The 22856-nt window shown below is 43.5% G+C and overlaps 1 protein-coding gene across 16 annotated transcripts in view; it reads left to right on the top strand.

The window, feature by feature from the left end:
- PBRM1 (polybromo 1) overlaps positions 1-22856 on the top strand; it is a 125437-nt gene that overhangs the window by 21891 nt on the left and 80690 nt on the right. For 14 of the 16 annotated variants that reach the window (XM_025206741.1, XM_025206740.1, XM_025206739.1 and 11 more), the window contains 5 exons: positions 3845-3913; positions 5573-5671; positions 8752-8837; positions 11487-11585; positions 12978-13069. In XM_025206741.1, the coding sequence (XP_025062526.1) occupies positions 3845-3913; positions 5573-5671; positions 8752-8837; positions 11487-11585; positions 12978-13069 (445 nt within the window). The remainder of the gene's footprint in view (positions 1-3844; positions 3914-5572; positions 5672-8751; positions 8838-11486; positions 11586-12977; positions 13070-22856) is intronic. The other 2 variants (XM_025206742.1, XM_025206746.1) reach the window with 1 other exon arrangement.

Below are 22856 nucleotides of genomic sequence, written 5' to 3'. Positions count from 1 at the left end.
AAATCAGAGCTCCGACTGCCCCCTTTGCTCACCAGGATGCGGGTCCAGCTGCAGCTGTCCCCACAACTACCTTGTGGCACCGAGCAGTCTTGATATGCTGGTGCCCCGCCCATGCCATTGCCCCTTACTCCCAAGCCACGCCCCCTTGGGCCTTGCCAGTGCCCCTCTCCCCACCCGCAGTCCCCCCCCCCCCCAGCCCTGCTGGCACCCCTCACTCACAACCCGCAGCCCCCTGCCCCATCCCCCACTGGAGAGAGCCCCAGGTTGCCCCCAGCTGCCAGAGCTACAGGGCATGGGGAGGGGCCTGTAGCCCCCTGCCCCCCCCAGCAGTGCCCGAGCCCCAGCTGCCATGCACAGGAAGTGGGAGTGGCTGCTGCAGGCAAAGTGGAGTACAGAGCCCAGCTTCCTCCTCCTCCTCTTCCCCTCCCCACCTTCCAGCAGGCTGTGTGGCTGGAGCAGAGCCCATGGAGGAGGGGGAGGATGTGGGCTCAGGGCTCCCTGCTCTGCTGCCCTTACCCAGGGGGCCTCCACAGCTCAGTGGGCAGGATCTGGCATGGGAAGGCAGGGAGGTTCCTTGTTGCCACTGCCGCTGGGAACCCTGTGCCAGCTGCACTGCCATGGTGAGACATCCCCTGCCTACCCAGCAGCAGCAGGGGTGGTAGTGTGAAGTTGTGCCCCCTGCTGCTGCTGCCAGGTCGGAAGGACCACCTTGCCATGGTGGTGTGAATGGCATGGAGCTCCTGGTGGCAGCAGCAGGCCTTCACGCCTCACTCTGTCCTCCCATGCCAGGTCCCTCTTGCTGGACCCCAGAGGCCCTGGAGCCCTAAGCCCACAGTGGGCAGCCCACATTTGCCCCTGCTCTGCACACAAATCTTGGGGGGGGCACATGCCACTCCATGCCCTGCTCTCTGGAAATGCACACTGAGCTGATCGCTAAACAAGCTGACCGGGGCTGCATCCATCCCACTCCCCCAGCCGGGCCCTATGGCCATGTATTCCCACCTTAGCCCTGGGCAGCATTCCCAGCCCGAATCGTGCCCCATTCCCTCCCTACCTACCAGTGTACCTTTTAAGGAGTAGTTGTCCATGAGCATGCTGCCGTGGTCCGGCGTAGGACACTTTCTGAAGGGGGCTGGAGGCTAGGGCTGGGGGCTGAGAGGCTGGGGCTGGAGCTAGGGGCCAGAGGCTGGTGCTGGGGGTCGGAGGCTGGGGGCTGGTGCAGGCTCTGCCGTCTCTGGGGAAGTGCTCCGCTCTCTCGCTTCCCCTATGGCATCAGGGCCAGGGAGTGGAGCAGTTCCACGGAGCTGGCAGAGCCTGCTCCAGCCTGTCACCCCAGCCTCCATCCCTGCCTAGGGAGGAGCTGCTGCCTGCCCCGAGTGAGGCTCTGCCAGCTCCGGGACACTGCTCTGCTCCGCTCCCCTGCATTACCTTGGGGATTGAGGAGGCACGTGCCGTTAGGGCCAGGGAGTGGAACAGTGTCCCGGAGCTGGCAGAGCCTCACTCGGGGCAGGCAGCAGCTCCTCCCAGAGGTGTGGCAGGGCAGGGATGGAGGCTGGCACGGGGACCTGGTGCAGGCTCCACTGGCTCTGGGGAACTGCTCCACTCCCCAGCCCTGATGCCACGTGCCTCCTCACTCCCCAAGGCGAAGCAGGGGAGCGGAGCAGTTCCCTGAAGCTGGTGGAGCCCACGCCAGGCTCCCGCCCCAACTTCCCCTCGGAGTTTACCTTCAGTTCCTCTCCTGGTGCGCGGCCTTGAAAAGGCTGTGCGTGGCCAGACTTTTAGTTGTGCACGGCCGTGTACGCACGCACCTAAGAGGGAACCTTGCTACCTATCTTCCTTCCCTCCCTTACTCCCTCCCTGAGCATGGGTTGCCTCAATCTGCCTTCCATCCGTAGATTTACCTGGCTGCGACGTGGTGTCCCTTCCTTATTATCCTAATCCCACTCACCCCACCCCCAAGCAGCCCCTTGCAGACTGGAACTGCCAGCCTGCAAGGGGAAACCTGCCGTTTACCACATTTTTCGCCTTTAAAGGAGAAAATCCATGTTTTTCCACTGCGAACAGAAAACCCAGATCCCTGGTCATAAAATTTTCTTTTATGGTGTAAATGAGTTCCTTACAACTGTTTACTGTAGAAGGCAATTGCTATTGTATCTTTCTCATATACCACATGCCTTCAAATAAAACACACACCTTGTTTTGGGAAGGCAGAATGAAAAAAAAGACTTCTCCTAGAGTCTTCCCTTTACAACATGGGTTCACTATCAGTGAATGTTCATAGGTAGATGCACAAGGGGCAGAGGCCAGTTCTCAGCATCACTCGCCTCTTTGCAGTTCCAAAGTTTAAACTTTAATCCTGTCATGAATATTTCTGAATTGGCAGCAGCTTTTGGCTGCATGCACTTGGGAAGGTAGTACAGCTCCTGGCAGTCATTGCATCTCCATGCCAGGATAGAAATCAACTTCTTCACTTAAAACTTGCACCCCAATTTTGGATGACTAATTTTTTGGGAAAAGATGCTTGTGGTATGCAAGTATGTTTGACACCCATGGTGTAAGGAATCTGTAAAATCATTAGTTCTGTTGATGAATTTACAAAGAGAATTATTTTAAAATATATGAATTACTATTTGAAAATATGCAAAATATCTTTAATTTCATATATAATATTTATATAAAACATAGCTTTATAGTATAATATTCATTAGAGGTGCACCAGTATATTGGTTGCATATCAGATTGTCACCAATTAAAGGAAAATTAACATTATCGGCTTTTTTGGACGATAACGTCACCGATAAATACAATATGCCTTCTGGCTTGGACCCCTGGACACTGTGTGCATGCGTACAGCTACACACATGTACATGTCCAGGAATGCAGCTGGGCAGTATAGAGAGCAGTGCCCTGTTGCAAAGTCTGTGGAGGGGAAAAGGTGTGGGGGGCGGGACAGATCGAGGCCCCCATGGTGAGGGAGGGGCAGGGGCTATTGCTGCAGCTGGGGGTGCTACCCAGCCAAGGAAGTGAATTGGACTCAGGGAGCAGGACAGAGCCATGGGTGGCTTGTCCGGGAGGTGTGGGGGTGGTTTCCAACCATTTTTAAGCTCCAGGACGCTGATCCTACGGCCCAGTCCTGCTCCCCGTCCCAGCCCTGGGTCCCATTCACTGCCCTGGCTGGGGCAGCGCCCCCTGCTCTACTCCCTCCCTCACTGTGGGGGCTTTGATCTGCTCCCCCATGTCCCTTCCCTCCCCTTCCACAGACATACCTGCAGGGAGCTGTTCTTCATGCTGCCCGGCTGCATTCCTGTAATGGCTGATATGGCTGGTTAATAATCAATATTGGCCAAGAAAATCTTTAGTGGTACACCCCTAATATACATATATAAAGCAGCAAAAATATTATTTCAAGCATGATATCAAAAGTATAAAACATAATAAAAATGTTTTTGAACCTGTACTCGAGCTTTCTGCTGTTGGTGGAATCCATTTTCTAATCTGACTTCAGCAGTAAATTATCAACTATAATACTTAAGTCTTATAGAACATTTTTTCAGTAAATCAACCAAGTACTTTATAAAAGATGTAAGCAATCATTATCTCTATTTTACAGTTTGGGAAACTGGTGTGTAGGAAAGTGACTTTCCCAAGTGTCCAAGCTGGGTATAGAACCTAGGTCTCCTGAATCCCAAAATAAATCAAATAAATATATATAGTTCTACACATAGTGGTCCACTCTGCCTCGCTCCTTATTGGACACTGGTCTTTTTTGTTTTTAAGTGTTTCTCTTTCTATAAACTTTGTGCTTTTATATAATAATAGGTCTATTATTTATTTTGTTTTCTAGCAATATCCTGACTATTATGCAATAATTAAAGAGCCCATAGATCTTAAGACAATTGCCCAGAGGATACAGGTATAGTATGAGCATGCTAATGAGTTGTATATTTTTTAAAAACAAGCTTGTTTGTTTTCTGTCAAAATACAAAAGCCTAAATTTACATGCATCAGAAATGGTAGTGTAATTTAAATAGGTACTTGAAGAAATGACAGTGATATTGGCCTGATGTCAGGGACTTTTAGCCTTGGACTAGTCCACTGTAAGTAGTTGCAGTTTAAGTTAGTGCCCATGATCACTAAATGTTGAATTATAGGCCATATATCAAGGTTCTTGGCCATTTATAATAATAAACTTAGCTGCTTGTCAAGTAATAGTTATATTGCAAATTAAGTTATTGAAGATTATATTATTGTCATTCTCATGACCATCTTGCTTTCTCTCACCTACCCTATGCAGTTTTTAATTGCTGATGTTTTGAACTCCTAGAGCAAAAAATTAGTGTTTTGCACAGAAAACTTTCTCTCTCTCCCAGTACTTGGAAATATTATTCTGTAATCTCAACTATCAGTGTTTCCTACCAGGAAATATTGACTGCTCATGCCTACTGAAGTAGAAGTAGTGATAAGAGTGCAGAAAGCTGTAATCAGAATCATAGCAAAATAGGGTTGGAAGGGACCTTGCATGGGAATCTAGTCCAGCACCCTGCTTATGGCAGGATTGTCTCTGACGAAACCATCCCAGCCAAGTGTCTCTCTAACCTGTTTTTGAAAGTTTCCAAGCACGGAGATTCCGCAACTTCTTTAGGTAGATCAGGTAGAACTTCTCTAGGTGGATCATCAGAATATGTATTTAATATTTGGGTAAGTTATTAAAAAGGTTTTTCATGCAGTATTTCATTTGGTTCTGGTCACACTTCAGTCATGTACAGATGTGCATTTTCTCCTGAGAGTTGCTGTTCTCCCAGGAGAAGCTGCAAGAATACAGATTTTCAGCACTTTTCCCAAGAAGAAGAAAAATCCAGGGAACAACCAGGGTTAAATTGCTCCCAGGAGAGCGAATGTCTGTTTTACATTCTTTTCTGGGAGAAGTCGCTGCCCATTCCACCAGCATCCCAGGGTGCTTTGCTCCTGTCCCGCCTGAGGGGCTTGCTGGACTCTATTGCTCTAGTCAAGCAAGGAACAGAACATTCCCCCTTCACAATCTCCATGTTGTTTAGCAGAGGGACACGGGCTGACCTTAAACAGTCTGGGTCAGGCAGTCAGAGCTGCCATCTGTCCCCAGGCAGGTGGAAGGAACCTGCAGAGCACAGTGGGATGTGTGCACAGCCAGGGTGCCTCTATGCAGCATCAGCACTGCAAACTATCTTCTTTTCAGGGGCTGAGGATTTAAATGTCTGCTCAAGTGTTTCCAGGTAAGTTTTTGTTTTTTGTTTTTGTTTTTTTTCTCCTGCCAGGAAAACAAACCCAGGAGACTTTTAGGTTATTTGAACGTGTGTACATAGCTTTAAAGAGAACTTTTATATTTGTACTTCCATTTTGATTTCCTTTTCTTTCTCTTTTTCCAATGAATTACTCAAGTTGTTTACATGTCACATGAAGGAATGTGCCCTCTTTATTGTACAAAGGTTGCCCTTTACTTTCCACTGTTTATCTGTTCCCTTTTTATGTGATAGGATGAAAAGGAGTAGTTGATCACTTAATTGAAGGGTAATCTGCTCTGTTTTTTGTCTTTTAGAATGGAACTTACAAAAGTATTCATGCAATGGCCAAGGATATAGATCTTTTAGCAAAGAATGCCAAAACATACAATGAGCCTGGATCTCAAGTATTCAAGGTTAGCCTCAGATGTTCAAGATCTGTCTTACTATGTTTAGATACTATTTTAGTTATTGAATAATATGTATTATATGGTTCTAAAACATTTCTAATTTCTTTGGGAATATTAGGAAAGATGTGACAATTGCTATTTATGTATTTTTATTAACAACTCCCTCTGGAAGACAGAAACTCTATTTCGCTGTTCTTTCCTTGGTATATGTAGATTCCTGCCATCAATTGCATCTGAAAGGGGTCATGAAAAGATTGGCTTAATTTTAGGAACAGAGGATGAATTGCTCATTATTTAGTTAGGAATACATAGATGTCTGAAACTACAGATCGATATTATGGAAGTATTGGCTGACTTTTTAATCAACCAGTGGGAAGTTATTTGGGCCAGAGGGCCACTTAAGGAGTTTCAGTAAGATGTTGTGGGTCGGCTGGGGGGCCCAGTTGATCCTATCCAGCCCCAGGTCATCCATCTTGCACCCTCAGCAGGGGCACCAGACAGAGTGGGTGAGGTCTTCATGGAGACAGACCCAGGACCCTGTGGGCAGAGCATGCTTGGCTGGGTGGATAGGATGGGGCTCTAGGCAGGGAATGGTGTCTGAGAGCAGGGCAGGGGCAGGGACTGTGACAGTGCAGAGCCAGGGCCTAGGGCAGAACCCCAATCTGCTCCCTGCACATCCCTGCCAATGGAACCAGTGCCTGTCACAGCAATATGCGAGGGAGTGGATTGCAGCTCTGCCCTAGGTTCCCGGCTCCATACTGTCACTGCTTCTCAATCCCAGCCCCTACGCACTCCCTACCTGTGGCCCTATGCCATCCACTTGGCCAAGCATGCTCTGTCCATGGGTATCCTGGGCTGGTCTCCATGGAGACCCTGCCCACCTGCTCTGTCCAGCGCCCCCATTGGTGGGTGTAGAGTAGACTGGCAGTGGCAGCTGGGCAGAGTGAGCTACTGCTGAGAAGTGGAGTCTGGCTACCATGCTGCCCCTGCCCCACCACGTGCCCGGGGGTAGTGGGACTGTCTGCATACGCCACAGCCCAGCCTGCCTCCCACGCCTGGGCCAGATGGGGCCGAGGGACCCATGATGGGCTAGATTAGAATCCCTTGGCGGCTGAATCTGGCTTGTGGGTCTGATTTTGCTCAGCCCTGCTTTAATCCTTATCTGTGCAGTTCTGTGCAATACAGAGAAGCTTTTATTGTAAAGCCTTCCTCCTGTTTATGGATACTAAACAACATACTCCATTTCTTGCAAAAATATTTTCATCAAAATTCATCCCTTTTCCCTGATTCTTTTCTCAGTTAACTATTGTGCTGATGCGCACGTGAAAGTTTTCTGCCTCACTATTTTCATGCAACCCAGAAGTGAATGAATTTCAGTGACAAAGTGTCTCCTTTCCCAGTATACTTTTGGAGACTTTTTACACTGTGCAAAGTAGAGGTGCACCAATATATCGGATCAGTACCGATATAAACAAAATTTGCTGTATCAGATATCAGCCCGATGTGGCTGATAATTTGGCCAATACATGCCCGTGATGCGCACAGCTGCAGCGCAGCACTTGGGCAGCGAGGAGCACAGCTGGCAGTGTGGAGAGCTGCCTCCAGCTGGTCAGTCCGGTGTGGTGGAAGGGGAGGGAAGGGGTATGGGGGGGCGGGGTGAAGATTCATATCTATGAATCTATGAGATTTAATATTTGCTTGGATTGGAATATTTTAAAAGGAAAAAAAAAGGCTATTTCATGTGTGCTCTACTGTTCTGTGCTTGGCTTCAGCTGCGGTTTTTATTGTGTATTCAAAGATTACTAATTGCAGCTACAATACTGCCACTGCGCAAAGGTACTAATTGCAGCTACCTTTTTTAATCACTTGTTATGAAGCAAGGATCATTTCAGGATGCACATAGAATATGTTTATTTCTTCATCTAATATGAGGAGAGGCTACGGGACCTGAATCTGTTCAGCCTTCACAAGAGAAGGCTGAGAGGGGACCTGGTGGCCATCTATAAACTTACCAGGGGGGACCAGCCAGGGAATGGGAGAGACCCTGTTCCCCCCAGCACCTGCCAGAGTAACAAGGAATAACGGCCATAAGCTGTTTGAGAGTAGGTTCAGGCTGGACATTAGAAGGCACTACTTCACAGTCAGGACGGCTAGGATCTGGAACCAACTTCCAAGGGAAGTGGTGCTGGCTCCTACCTTGGGTGACTTTAAGAGGAGGCTGGATAATTACCTTGCTGGGGTCACATGAGACCAGTATTCTCTCCTGCCCAGGGCAGGGGGTCGGACTTGAAGATCTGCTTAGGTCCCTTTTGACCCTACATCTATGAATCTATGATCAAAGCGCCCTGTGGTGAGGGAAGGGGCAGGGGCAGGCACTGCCCATGCAGAAGTGGGGGTGGTCTGGAGCTGCGGCTTGTGGGGAGATGGCAGCTCCCACTGCTGCTTACACCCCGGGTGGGCATGGGGGGAGTGTGTGCCCCCTGGATCTGTATGGGCAGGCTGCAGCCAGAGCTCTGTGGGGCTTTTCTCAGCAGGAGCTGAGCTCGGAGCGGGTGCCAGCAGCGCTGGGAGGATGCTGCATCCACCCCAAATTTTGCCACCGCTCCACTCCCAGCTCCTCAGCCACCAGGTACCTGGCGCTGCCACAGCTCTTCCTGGTGCCTGGGTGGAGGCAGGGCATTGAGCCAGGGATGCATGGGGCAGCTGGTGGCTGCGATGCTGGGAGCGGAGCAGCAGCGAAATTTCCAAAGCCCCTTCCCTCCCTTTCCAACACACCGGACTTATCAGCTGGAGGCGGCTGTATCGGAAATCGGATTGGTGTTGGCCAATATGCCTCCTTAAATATTAGCTATTGGTATCAGCCCCCAAAATCTCTATTGGTGCACCCCTAGTGCAGAGTCATTCTTTAGCTGGAATATATAGAACTCTAATTTTTGTTTTTTCAATACAAGCTTTTTATATATATTAAATATAAACTTTTGATAATGTTTTAAACATATATTTACCCATGCATAAATTTTAGAGTTAAGTTCTTGATTAATTTACTACTTTTTTTACAAAAAAAATATTTTTATTTTAACTAACAGGATGCAAATGCAATTAAAAAAATATTTAATATGAAAAAGGCTGAAATTGAACACAGCGAGTTGGCCAAATCAAGTCTTCGAATCAGGTATTGCAAATAAAATGCTGCTTGGAGTTGTGTTTCCATGTATTTACTGACATTACTTAATTTTGCTTACAGATTTACCAAAATAACAGCTTAAAATTAACTTTCTCTTTCTTTAAATTCTAAAAACCATAGAAATAGGTTTTTGAAGGTATCTTTTGCAGAAATACACTATATGGATGAGATGTTCCTGTTTTTAAGACACATCTGGCCCTGAAACTTAGTGTGTTGGGCTATTTCGTAACTGAAACTTCATTCAACTTCCATTATTTGTAGGGACCTACTTAATTCATGGCCAGACAAAGGAATTTTTGTGGCTTTGTCACATTGTGAAGAGCAGAATTTCTAGCAGCCCCACTCCTTGCCGTTGATTGGTGGAGAGGCCTGGGGAGAGGGCCTACACACATGGGTAACTGGTGCCTCCCAAGTCAGGGGGCACCAGATCACTGACGGGGGTGGAGGATCCCCCAGTGGCTGATCGCTGAGCCTGGAACCACGAGTGGCAAAACCAGCAAAACTGGAAGTGCACTTTTGCCGGCACTCAGGGGGTGCACGTGCACCTGCATGTACCCCCTACACAGCGCTGATGCCTACACATGATATTTGCTTTAGGAAATAGCTTTTGCTTTCCGTCCAGATCTTCACTGTTTCAAATATTTTAAAAGGGGTAATTTTACACTTTGTACTTTAAAATGTATTTGGATATATGCAGAGCCTTTTGTAAATTTTATTTTTTTTACCACCGATAACACTGAAACCTGATTTTCAAAATATTAGCCAGGGTGAACTATATAATTTATGTAAAAAGCTAAATGAAATTGTCCAGCTCGGACAAAGAATTAGGACGCTCTGCAGTAGAAAAAGAAATGGAGCTTTTCTTGGTAAATGAAATGGATTTAGTTAGAAAGAATGCATTTTATGTTGAAGAGAAAATCCTTACTTTTCCACTATATCTGTTTTTGAGGTAAAATAGAGAATTCTACATACAGCCTTACATTAAATGGGAAATAGCTTAAAAATAATGTTTTCTTAAAATGTTTTACCTCCCCTTGTTTCGTATGTTGCTAAATTATGAAGGCTATTGTAAATGAAAGATTAGAGAAAATAGTATCAATTATTTATGGGAGGGTTGGATATGTGTGTAGTATATAGTCTGTTTTGAGTTTATATGTGTATTGTGGGAGAAAAACACTGCAAAACAGGAAAATGCGACTAAACACAAAAGAAATTCATCTTAAAAAAAAAAGAAAAGAAACACAAGTTTAACTGGCCAGATTTCAAGTTGTCAGCTTTCCTTGTTAATATACTTCTATCTGGAAGGTCATAATTCTGTAAACACTTAACAACCTCTGGACTTTGCATGTGTGTACGTTTTGGAGGATTAAGCCCTAAATTGTTACTTCCTTTGGAGTTTACATGGAATGAGTATTTTACAAGCTTGAGAATTCTGCCTTGTGTTGAAGCCAGTCTTGGCTGATTATTTTCAAAATAAGGGTATTAGTGTAAAGAGGACTGACAGATTGATCATACTAATATTTGTTAGTTGAATTCCTCTCTCCTATACTGCCAACCCTTCCTCTGTTCCTAAGTTATTTTGCATTGTAACTTGAACATTTTAACTTTTTCAATAGATGTTATTATATGGCCAAGATGTTATTCCTTAAGGCTAGAATAATTTAACAACTTGATTCCTGCATCTTTTTTTAAAAAAACAACGAAAAACATTTTGTCCTTCCTGTAGGCTAAAATACTCTCAAACAAATATAACCAATTCTGAAAAATACCTTGGAGTCTATTTGGGAGAGAGAAAAGTATATTCATAAGAAATATTTCTCCTGTTACCCTGAAGTATTTGGTTGGTTCATCTTGAGCACAGGGCTATTGCCTAACATGCTTTTCATCTTAGTTAATTCCATATAATTATGCAGTTTTTTGCATAATTCCATAATCCTTCCACCTCAATTGGATTCTGTTTCAGCTATACATAATTTTTCATAAAATATTTCCTTAGATTTTTCTAGCATGTTTCATCCTAATTTAAACCTGTATTTTCTTCACTACTGATAAATGAAGCTTAATGCTTTATTTACTCTTTGCTAATATTATGTACTTTTAAGATGCTGGCAATTGATCATGGCAAAAATCCCAACTCTTTTCTTATGTGAAATGGTCCGTGCCATTTATCATTTCAAATTGCTCTTTGGTATGTATGTAAGTGCCTCTGTTTACATAAGATGATTAAAATACAATCAAGTAACCTAGTGCAGTTTCATGGCGCTTTATGAAGTGGTAACATAACATGCTTGGGTGTGTGTGTTGCTAACCTTTTCCTGATGTTAGGCAACATTTCACTTAGGCTGTAGACTGAAAGACATATTTTAGTGTTGGTTCTGTCAGTCTGCCTCGAACCCTCTTTCTACCTACTAAACAAATTCCGTACTGCTTAAGCTATAATTAACTTTTGTTTCTGTCTAGAAAATCACTTTATATTTTTAGCTATGCAACATTTTATCATTCCAACTCTGAGCTCTTTTGTCTGCTTATTCTATCAAGATTATTCTGTGAAAGATTGATTTTTTTCTGGCTGCTTCTCTTGGCTCTAAGGTGGGTGTCTCTTTCTTCCTTTTCCTGCATCTTTTCCTGTTCTTAAAGGACTCCATCAAACTTGGCTGCTTCCAAGCTGACAGGTCCTTCCTCGCAGGGTAAGGGCAGTGTTGGTGATGAGAGAAATTCTGCTAACAAATATTACCGGTAAGTAAATTGTCTGTCTAATATAAAGACTTACCCAGCTGTCATGGAAATGTTAAAGCCATAGTTTAGTAACCTAAGTATAGACCATATTTTCTTGCATACCCCACACCCCAAAATAAGATGAACATCTTGTTTTTGAAAGGCAGGATTAAGAAAAAACTCTTTCCTTGTAGTAAGCAACTGAGTAGCAGCAGTTGGGGAGCTGAACCTGCTCAATGTTTTGTTCCCTGTGGATCACTTCTTAAACAGCAGAAACTACTGACACTGTATTTTCTTGCTTGTAGTGCACACCCCAGTTTCCAGCAGCTGTTTCTTTTGTGGGGAAAGGTGCATGTTGTATGTGATAAAATATGGTATTAGATATTTTAATCACTGTTCTCCTGTATAGGAGGTTTTAATAGATTGTATAACCTAAATTATTCTATATTTTTATTGTGTCAGTTATCATAAAAAATGTTAAATATGTCTATTTCTTTGGAATGCTCTAAAAAACAGCATCTTAAGATTTATTACACAACCAGGCATGCTAAAATTGCCAGAGATATGCATCACAACTCAGAAAAGATGTTTGCATTTTAGTTTTTTAACAATTTGTGAAAGTAAAGAATAAAAACATTAAAACAATGTTAAATGAAGGAGAAAACATGCAAGAGAAAAGTAATGAATCTGAAATACAGTTAAGGTAGACTATAAAGTGAAATCATTTTTCACAGCATTCTGTTTTGTTCACTTGTTCATCTCTTAAATTTTGATGCTTCATATAGGTTTGCCTATACAGGGAAGTGAGTGCAAAATTACAGTGCCCTAGTGACTCCACACTAATTGCTTTGTAGATGTTCTTACTGTGAAGCAACATACTCTTATCTAAGATAGATGAAGCTATCCTACGGTCATTCTTAGTGTGTACTGAAAGTATCCATGAGGGGAGTTGGTGTGGAGTAGCTAATGCATCATAAATTCACTGTTCTTACTGCATACTACATTTCTTATGTAAGCATAACTTTATAAAACAGAATTAGTAGTCTTTCATTTCTACAAAATAACACAGAGGTACTTTTTAATTGATCACCTGTAATTTTTTTTTCTTCTAAATGTTAGAGGTTGAGAACAGTGCAGGGGGGAATAGCCTATTCTTTTATTAGGCTATGCTTTCTTAGCCATCAGATTAGCTCTCTGAGCTTTTGATTTGGTGGAGCACTTCACAAAGCAGAGATAATGTTGTGGGCCAGTCTCCTTTGCAAACGCCCCACATATTTGAATAGTCTTCTTGGATCTTCTGGGTGTGTCCCTATAATTAGTAATACTTGTCTGCAGAAAATAATTGGACAGTGATTTTTGATAATTGCAGCATTTTTCACATCATAATTGTTGTTTTTGTTTTAAATGTTAAAGTAACAAGAGAGCAGTCCAAGGAGATCGTTTATCAGCAATAACCATGGCACTGCAGTATGGATCAGAAAGTGATGAGGATGCTGCTTTGGCAGGTAGGATTTAAACCTAGTTTGTACCAATTTCAGCTTATTAAGCAGGGAAAGGGTATTGGAATTGCGCTCGGGGAGGGTTTGAGGCTGATATGTGGCATACCTGCAAAAAGGCTGGCCCCCACAGCATTAGGTGCTCGGAGCTTTTACAGGCAATGGCATGTTGAAATTAAGCTATTTTATGTAAATTTTAGTACTATTTGTGTTTTCTCATATACTAAGCAACAGTATAACTGGAGCTATGGTCTTTGATCTATATCAATATATATTTAGCTTACTTTTTGTTGGTTGGTTGGTTGGTTTGTTTGTTTATTGTGACTAGCAGAGCTATAACCTTTCCTGTTAAATTCAAGTTTAGATGTTGTTGAAAGTAGAACCTTGGGTAGAAAAGCTTCTCTGTCAGACTGCATGAGCTATATCAAGCCCAGCCAAAAAATCCAGTCACTCTCAGTTTGCACAGTTCTTCACATATGCATCTAACTGTACAGGCAGTCCTCAACTTACAAGGTTTCGAGTTACAAGGTTTCGCAGTTACAGCATTGATAAATTGACACCCTGTTTCAACTTCATGGCGTCAGTTTCGACTTTACAACGCTTGATCCAATGCCATGCCATGCCAGCGACCAAGTTCGCGGTGTCACTCATCTCCCTAGAGAACATCTGTCCAAACTTCCTTGGACGCTTTCTTTAAGAAAGCAGACAAGACTCCAGAACAACCTGCAGCCAAGACTCCTAAGAAGACTCCAGCCAAGAACCCTTCAAGAAGTCCGACCAAGAGCCTTTTAAAACGTCCAGCAAAGTCACCACAAAGAAGTCCTTCCAAATCAATATGATTGCTATTTACAATATAAATACATTAATGTAGCGATATTACTCATCTATAATTGATTGAGTACAAAATTCTGGGGTATTTTTGTTGAAAATAGGATATTGGGCCTTGGTTCAGGAACCAGTCCCCCATTTATAACATTTGTTTCTTATGAGAAAATTGGTTCCGAGTTGCAATGTTTCGACTTAAGACGTGGTTTTCAGGAACTGATTGTATTGTAAGTCTGCGGACTGCCTGTATTGCATATTCTGTGCATATGCACTTGACATAAGTGTAGTTTGGTCAGCAGTATGTTGGTGCTGCTCCTATAATTTCAGTTTCCCTTTGCTTCTTACAGAGGGCATAGTGGATAGCTGTGTCTCGCTGCCATTAGCATTCATTCACACTACTGGTTACTAAAAGCAGGGCTCACTGGCACCTTAGAGATTAATTCATTCAGAGAGGCATAATTTTTCATAGGCAACAGTGTATTTTGTCAGATGCCATGATACTTCATATGGTCATAGTTTGTGACAGTAGGCTGTCGCCTACAAAACGTTATGCCTCTCTGAATGAATTAGTTTCTAAGGCAATAGGTCTCAACCTATTTTCTATATTGGGCCACACTTTGCAGCTCTCAATGTGTTATGTGGGCCACACTCTCACTACTTACTTCCTCTGTATCCATTTAACACATGGTTTAATAGAATGTCACATGGGCCACAACAGTGTGTTGATTGGGCCGCAGGCTGAGAACCACTGTTCTAAGGTACCACCTTGCCTTGCTTTTGCTTGACTTCAGAATAATACAGCTAACTACCTGTCTGTGTTTGGCCTCTGTGAAACATAGCAACTTCATTTTCTTCATCTTGATACACATACCTTAGCTGGTGGTGGTGGGGTTTATTATTTTAACATGTAAAACTTAATTTTAGATTAGAATGAGTTAACTAGGTTAGGACAAGTTGCCTGTAGGCTCATCTTTTTGACAGGATTTGGGTTTTCTCCTTCACTTTTTCCCTGGTTTTGAGACCTTGAGATATCTGTTGGGATTTTAAGTTTTCATTCTCCTGCAAGAGACTGCTTTGTGAGACTGATCACAATGTTTTAGACCCAACGTTGTCTCTTTCCAGGAGTAGTCCAGTGAGCTCAGGATAAGTTAGCTGGAAAATCTGCTGTCCAGAATTCCAGGTTCTGTCTCTGATGCAACTGGCAGAAAACTTTGAGGATAAAAGAACATTGTTCTTGAGGGGAAAGTGAGTGGTGGATTGTCTACAAATTCTTTAACTAAGAAAAAAATCTAAATTTTTTTGTTATTCACATTCTAGGGAGAATGTGGCCTGATGTGGTTATTGTAGGAACTCAAAGGAGGCATGATACCAAGATTTTAAGATTGCATCGATATATAAAATTGATGGATATATTGGCACAAACTGTTTTAATGTTAACCACTATAGCTCCAACATCAGCCATATTGAATTTCTGACAGATCTATTAGTGTTGACAATCATTGCAATGCTCCCTTTGGTTCAATATGTACTTTATTTTTGGCATAGAACATTAAACAAAACAGCTTGATTTAATTAATTAGAAAAAAATTACCAAACTATATCCAGAAAATAGAAATTTTCAGCCTCAGTATCAGAGGCTCAAAAGAGGCATGGAAATAGGCACTGCTGGCCAAAAATATTCTGAGCTCAAATTCATGGGTGCATGTGCATCAATACTGGGGTGCATACATCTGTTTATATATACAGGAGCATATAATATAGAGATAACATATCCCAGAGACTTCCAGTTGTTGTACAGGTAAGTAACTTCATGTTAGAAATAAAGTACAATCTACTCATGATTATAGGGGTATAGGTTATAACCATGTCGGTCTAGGGACATGGGCAGACAAGGTTCTTTGGATAAATCTGATATCTTTTATTAAACCAACTCAAATAGGTCGCACTTTTGAAAGTGCCACTCGGATACCACATGAAAAATTGCTGTAGTACAGAAGGAAACCCCCCATGAATCGCACACCACTGGTTATGACACATCTCCCTCGAACCTATACGGAAAATCCTCAAACAATTGCAACCCAATTAGAAGACAATTCAATTCTTAAAGATATCTTCCCAGAACCATCCATCCTAGTCTTCAAACAAGCACCAAACCTCGCTAATCTCATCACCAGAAACAAACTTCCTATGGCCCAAAATATACTGAATGAATCCAGACCATGACAAGAAATGTAAAGCCTGCCAACATATTTCCATGACTTCCGCAATTGCTACACCCCACAACAGAACCATCAACGTTCCTGGATCTTACAGATGCACCTCCAACCTGTCTTTCACCCACTGACACCTCGATTTACATCTTCACTGACTGGCTTTCTTACATACATACCAGCCTCTGGCTTCTTACTATTCATTCTATCCAGGAAGAGCACATACCAACTGCAGGTGTTTCCTCAGCCTGATGAAGGGTGTTTATACCCAAAAGCTTGCAAAGAAGAATTTTTCCAACTATTTGAGTTGCTCTAATAAAAGATATCAGATTTAGCCAAAGAAACTTATCTACTCACGAGAAACTTTAATGTAGAAGTCTACAGTTTACCAGTTCTTTCTGCATTGCCGGCAGTATGACCATGATGCAGATTGCCTAATGATTAATTGTAGGCTTCCATGTTGGTCTCTTTCTAAAAGATAGCTATGTTCTGATACCATTTAAATTTAAAGATTTTGCTTTTTCATGTTTGAATGTTACTTTTCTATTTTTGTATTATTTTTCCTCCTTTAACATTCCATTCCTAGTCCACTCCTCCTCACTTCTCGGGAACCAGTAAAAACTGTTATTTAAAAATTATTTTTTTCCAAATGCCTTATCACACTTTTGATGCTACATTATCAGCAAATATTTAATGCTAATAAAAAATATATACAAACATTTTGGTGATATAATATAAATCTTTCCCATTTTTACTGCTTGTTTTATAGTGCTTGTAGCAGGGCACTAGGGTGCCTGCTACTAGAAGTGCTGGGATAACCCTTCAGGTGCCGGTTGCCGAGGCAACCAAAGGGAGCTAATGGCTTACACCTGCCTAGCCAGCTGAAGGAAGGGGCAACCGCGGTAGGATAGAAAACCCGGTAGGCCTGAGCATAGTTATAGCTAGTGGCTTATGTTTAAGTTGTTGCCAAGGGGCTGGTGTTTATGTTACTGTTTATGTTTGTTATTGATTACACCGGTGCTTTGGGTGAGGCTATAAGGGGATGGAGGAGGCCTCACAGTAGTGTAAGGACCCCAGCCCCAGTGAGGGCACAGTGTTCGGGGTGTACAGACCCCAGTTCCAGAGAGGGGTGGCTGAGAAACCCCAGAAGAGGGGGTAGCAGTGCAGTGAGCCCTGTGAGAGGGCCGCATTGCCGAGAAGGCCCCGGAGAGAGACAGGGCCACGAAGGGCCCAAGTGCCAGGGGGGGTGTAGACCCAGACAGAACATCGTCTTTTCCATCTGCGAGGCTTGGGGCGTGGTATTGGGGTGGCAGGAGCCACGCATAGCCCACAAGGCTTAGATACACAGAACACCTGAAGCAGGAGAACTGTGGCCAAGTAGAAGAAAGGTAGCCTCCCTATAAAAACACATATACAATCAAAGTCGTGGCAGGCGAGAATAGGAGGGTACAAGTCAGAAGCTTGGCACAGTAAAGGAGGCGACGGGGGATAGCACGGCGACCCTGACGTCGCTCCTGCCACAGTGCTTATTCTGTTTTACATTTTAGTTTAGAGTAGAGGTGTCAAACATGTGGCTCACAGGCTGGATTCAACCCATGGAGCTATTGTTTCTGGCCTGCCAGGCTACAAATGGGCCACTGGAAGTTGGGGGTGGAGGCAGGGCGTGGCCGGGGGAGTAACCTGATGCAGACATGGCAGTTGGAGGCAGGAGGGCAAGTGAGGGCTGACATAGCCCCGGTTGCTTCACCTATCAGCACTGCTTTTTGGCCACTGGCCCCACTGCCGCTGCCACATGCTCTGTGCTAGACCCAGAGTCGGCGCTGTCTCCACTGTGTGTTCTGTGCCACCCTGGTGCAAAACATTTGTCAGCAGCACCAGCTCCAGTACCAGCATGGGGCATGTGACACATGACAGGAGCTGGAGCTGCTGCTGCCACATCCACTGGGCAGTAACTGGACCTAGAGCTGCTACCGCCACTGCCTCTGGAGGCAAACTGCTGTGGGCTGCAAGAAACACAGTGGTCCAGATCCAGCCTATAGCAGGAGGTGAGTTTAATACCCCTGGTTTAGAAGTTGTCTTGTATTTTGTTGCTGTACAGCACTTATAGCATGAGTTCTTACATTTAATACGGTGCTGGTTTCTAGATGATTAGATTTTATTTACTCAGAACTAAGGACCTACTGAAATCATGATTTCACATTTTTTGCAGAAACCATGAAATTGTTTGAAAAGAAATTGAAAAAACGAGAAGGCTGAGAGGGGACTTAGTAACAGCTTACCACTATATCAGGGGAATACATCAAGGGCTCGGCGAACACTGTTCACCAGGGCACCCTTGGGGAAAACCAGGAGTAATAGCCACAAACTCCTGGAAGGCCATTTCAGGTTTAACACTAGGAAAAACTTCTTCACAGTTAGGATGGCCAGACTGTGTAATAAACTCCCTCCAGAGGTGGTGCAATCATCTACCCTGGAAATCTTCAAGAGGAGCCTGGGCAGTCACCTTGCTGGGGTCACCTGACCCCAGTTGTTTTTCCTTCCTAGTGAGGGGGGGTGAGGGTGGTTGGACCCGATGATCTTGCGAGGTCCCTTCCAGCCCCTTACAATCTGTCAATCTTTGATAGGTCCCCCACGAAAAAGTGCAGGGACCGCAAACAAAGCATGAAAATGACCAGCAAGTGGGGGGGGGGGCAGGACTTCTGGGACCCCTTAGCCAATCAGAGGCCGGCGGGCACTGTGTTCTGCTTTGAAAATGGTGACTGGCACCACACTCAGACCATGGAATGGGGGGGCGGGGGAGCAGCTTCCCCAAATTTGGTAGGTCCTTAAATATAACTTGTCAGGCTTTATTTTAATGGAATTAGAATTCAAATGCAAAAAAAATGGTTTCCCAGTTTTGAATAAATTAGAACGAAACATCTACAGACTGAAATGCTAGGTGAATAATGAAAGACTTCTCCCCAGTTTAGTGATTTGACTTTCTGCAGCAAGTATGCTGCTTAAACTAGTGATTCTCAGCCAGGGTCCTGTGACACCCTGGGGTGCTGCCAGATCCTTGGAAGGGTGCTGTGTGAGGCGATAAGCAGAAAAGTTAAACAGATAAGCACAGGCTCCAGGCTTGCCCCTGCCTGTATGATTCCCCAACCCCACTGCTCAGCCTCTCTGCAAGGAGGCGAGCACTGCATATCCGTTTTTTAAATTGGGTGCCACTCAATTCACAAAGTTACAGAGGGGTGCCTCAGGTCAAGAAAAGTTGAAAACCACTGGTTTAAACTTTTAAATGATTTTTATAGATCTATAATCTGTGTTTTACCATAGATAAATGGTAAATTTATCTATGGCAGACAAGGTTACTTGGGTGAATTTGATATCTTTTATTAGACCAACTGAAATGGTTGGAGAATAGTTATTAAGCAAGCTTTCGGGTTCAAAAACCCTTTGTCAGGCTGAGGAAGCTGCAGCAGTTGGTGTGTGTGGAGTTCATAGGCTCATCTCTGGGAAGTGTTGTGTAAGTTTCGCTTGAGGATCAGGACTGAGAGATTGGAGGGAGAGTGGCCCTCCTGTGAGAAAGGTGCCCCCACCGGTAATTGGGTATTTCTGTCTTTGATGGATTTCCGGTGTGCATTCATTCTGGTGCGCAGTTGTTGTTTGGTCTCTCCTACATATCTTCCATCAGGGCATTTGGTGCATTGGATGAGGTATACTACATTTCTGGAGGTGCAGCTGTAAGATGCAGGGATGCTGATGGCTCTGTTGTGGGGTGTAGTAATAGTGGGGGTGCTGGAGATGTGTTGGCAGGTTTTGCATTTCTTGTCCTGGCACGGTCTGGATCCTTTTGGTGTGTTCTGGGCTTGAGGAAGTTTGCTTCTGGTGATGAGGTTGGTGAGGTTTGGTGCTTGTTTGAAGGCTAGGATGGGTGGCTCTGGGAAGATCTTTTTAAGAATAGGGTCTCTTTCTAATATGGGTTGCAATTTTTTGAGGACTTTCCATACAGGTTCAAGGGAGGGGTGATGCGTCATAACCAGCGGTGTGCGATTTGTGGGTGTTTTTCTTCTGTACTGCAGCAGTTCTTCACGTGGTATCCAGGTGGCTCTTTCAAGCCCAGCCGAGCCCCTGGCTTCTTTACTTTTTATTCCATCCAGGAAGAGCACACACCAACTGCTGAAACTTCCTTAGCTTGACGAAGGGTTTTTGAACCTGAAAGCTTGCTTAATAACTATTCTCCAACCATTTCGGTTGGTCTAATAAAAGATATCAAATTCACCCAAGGAACCTTGTCTGCCTATGTCCTTAGACCAACATGGCTACAACCCAAACCCCTGCAAATCTATGGTTATTTTAAATACATTTTTCATCAAAACAAATTCTACTTCTGATTTCATTTATTTATTTTAGAAATAGCTTTTTATTCTCTCTGTTGGTCAAATATTTATCAGTCTTGAAACAATATGAAATTGCAACATACTATCTTAGTTTGTTGATATAACAATAACATTTTCTAAAATGCTACCAGTAAAGTGAAATGATCCTTTCTTTTTGCAAAATAGCCTTCTATTTAATAGCTTAAAGTCCAAAGGGCTGGTGGATCTAAGCTGTGGTATTTGGGTTTGTGTGTTTGTTATTGTTCATTTGTTTATTGTACCCATGCAGTATTTTGGCAGCTGGCAAACTTTTCAAGTTGGAAACAATCCAATTCCAGTCTAGTGCAGTCCTCATAGCTTCTGCAGTGCATCAGTGGCAGGAGGCTTTCCCTGTGACTGCACCAGGGCCAGAGCCAGGGCCAGGCTCTATAGAAGAACTCTCAAATGTTACTGTAGTCTCAGTTGTTTTTTCTGCTTAAGAGTTTACTCTAGTGAAGGTTCAGTCCATGTGTGGTAATGTCAATGAAAAGAGTGAGAGAGGGAGAAAATTTAAGCTAACCTCTCTCAATATATACATATATAGATATTATTTTGAAGCCAGTTATTTTAACTTGCTCTGTTAAATGTTTTTGAAAATTCCAGCTCTAGTATGCCAATTTCTACTCTTATAACAATTCTCAAGTGTGCTATTGGCTATGTAGTTAACTTTAAGCAATACCATTGGAACAAAAATTGTAACCGCTAGTTCTTGGCAGAGCTGAAATCAGACCAAGAGGTCTCATAATGGATTACAGCATTGCGCACACAATCCATATGTTAAAATTGGAAGGGACTGTCATGCATCAAGTCAGACTAAATTACACTATATCATATTGATTTGTTCAGGTTCAACCAAAAATGTTATCTCTGAAATTATTGATAATAGTCTCAAAATGTGACTGCTAAGCATTTAGAAATGGGAACACTAAAGTTAAATAATGCTTAGGTATTCTAAGGGTTATGAAGTTTAATTTACTAATGCTTAAAAAGAATCCTGAAATGCTTACATGGAAACCATTCTAAAATTGTATGCATTTAATTATAAAGTTTTTAAAATATGTAACTGCTTATATGCTCCAGAAGTACTTACAAAATTATTCTATCATACATACGTCCATATCTGTGTGAATATAAAATTTAGGGACTATTTGCAGAACCCATGGAAATATACCTATCTTGACAAGTCTCGTAGTCCAGATACAGGATATGAAAGTGGAAGGAGTTCTTCCTGCCTGTCATACCACCTCCTCACAGTAGTAGGCAACCATCAATTCTTCTGGATCATGGTACATATGTGAGAGGTCACCCAGATCTTTGACACAGATGTCTAGGCAGGAGTGGAAGAGCAGAGGTTGCCCAGACCTTCCATTCTTGCTTTAGGCCATTGAGACAGAATCCAAAGGCCAGACTGAGTCTGGATATTAAGTGCCTTGATGGTTGTAGCTATGTGCACATCTTGGAATTGAGCCAGGGTCTCCTATATTGTAGACAACAATTCTACCACTGAGCCAGAACAGTAGACCTCCCCATAAAACTTAAGTTAAAATAACAAAAGTATCCTTCTGTCAACATAGATCTATCTACATTAGAGGATTTTCTGGCTAGCTGTGTTGAAAAGGGATTGCAGTATTTTTTCCTACACTCTTAGCTGCTGTAGCTATGCAACATAACATTCAGTATCTGTAGTCCCATAGTTTTTTGCAATCTGGCATCTCAGTTATATTATTTCTATGGAGAATGTAATTGAATCAATTGTATAGTCATGGATTTTCAGGGTTGCATAACAGGCAAGCTGTGTAATCTATATCCCATTTGTTGAGCATTCAAAGATTGTATAAATTTTCTCTTTAATTGCTTTGAGAGCCCCAGAGCATTCTGACGCTTTGTGTGGGTCCACTAACCTATACTTGCATACACTATAACTTATATTTTAAAAAATATAAAATGCAACCATGTAGTACAATGCCAATAATATGACAAACCAGGGTTCAGCAACTTTTGTGGCCAGAGTACCAAAAATACCCCAACCTCAGCCCACTCCTCAACTTAACATATTTAAGTTAACGGGGCAGGCCGTGAGGTACTTGATCCTCGTTGTTGGTGGCAGCTACACATGCCTTCAGGCAGATGGCAGTGGAGGGGTCAGGGTTGTGCTGCCCTGGCCTATCCTTGCCATGTTTGCCAAGGCACACGTTCAGTCACCACCAGTATGAAGTCACTGCTGGGGCTCCAGAGCCTGGTGAAGCTGTTAGCAGCTTGTGCGCCATCTGCTGTTTTTGAATGTTTGCGCCACCTGCAGAGCCCAGGCCAGCTGTGGCAGGTAGCTGGGAGGCTGTATACAGCTGTGCTGGGCTCACGGGG

The sequence above is a fragment of the Alligator sinensis genome, unplaced genomic scaffold (assembly GCF_000455745.1).
Source record: "Alligator sinensis unplaced genomic scaffold, ASM45574v1 scaffold78_1, whole genome shotgun sequence".
In the NCBI taxonomy this organism is placed as follows: domain Eukaryota; kingdom Metazoa; phylum Chordata; order Crocodylia; family Alligatoridae; genus Alligator; species Alligator sinensis.
This window is presented reverse-complemented; position numbering and strand designations above follow the sequence as displayed.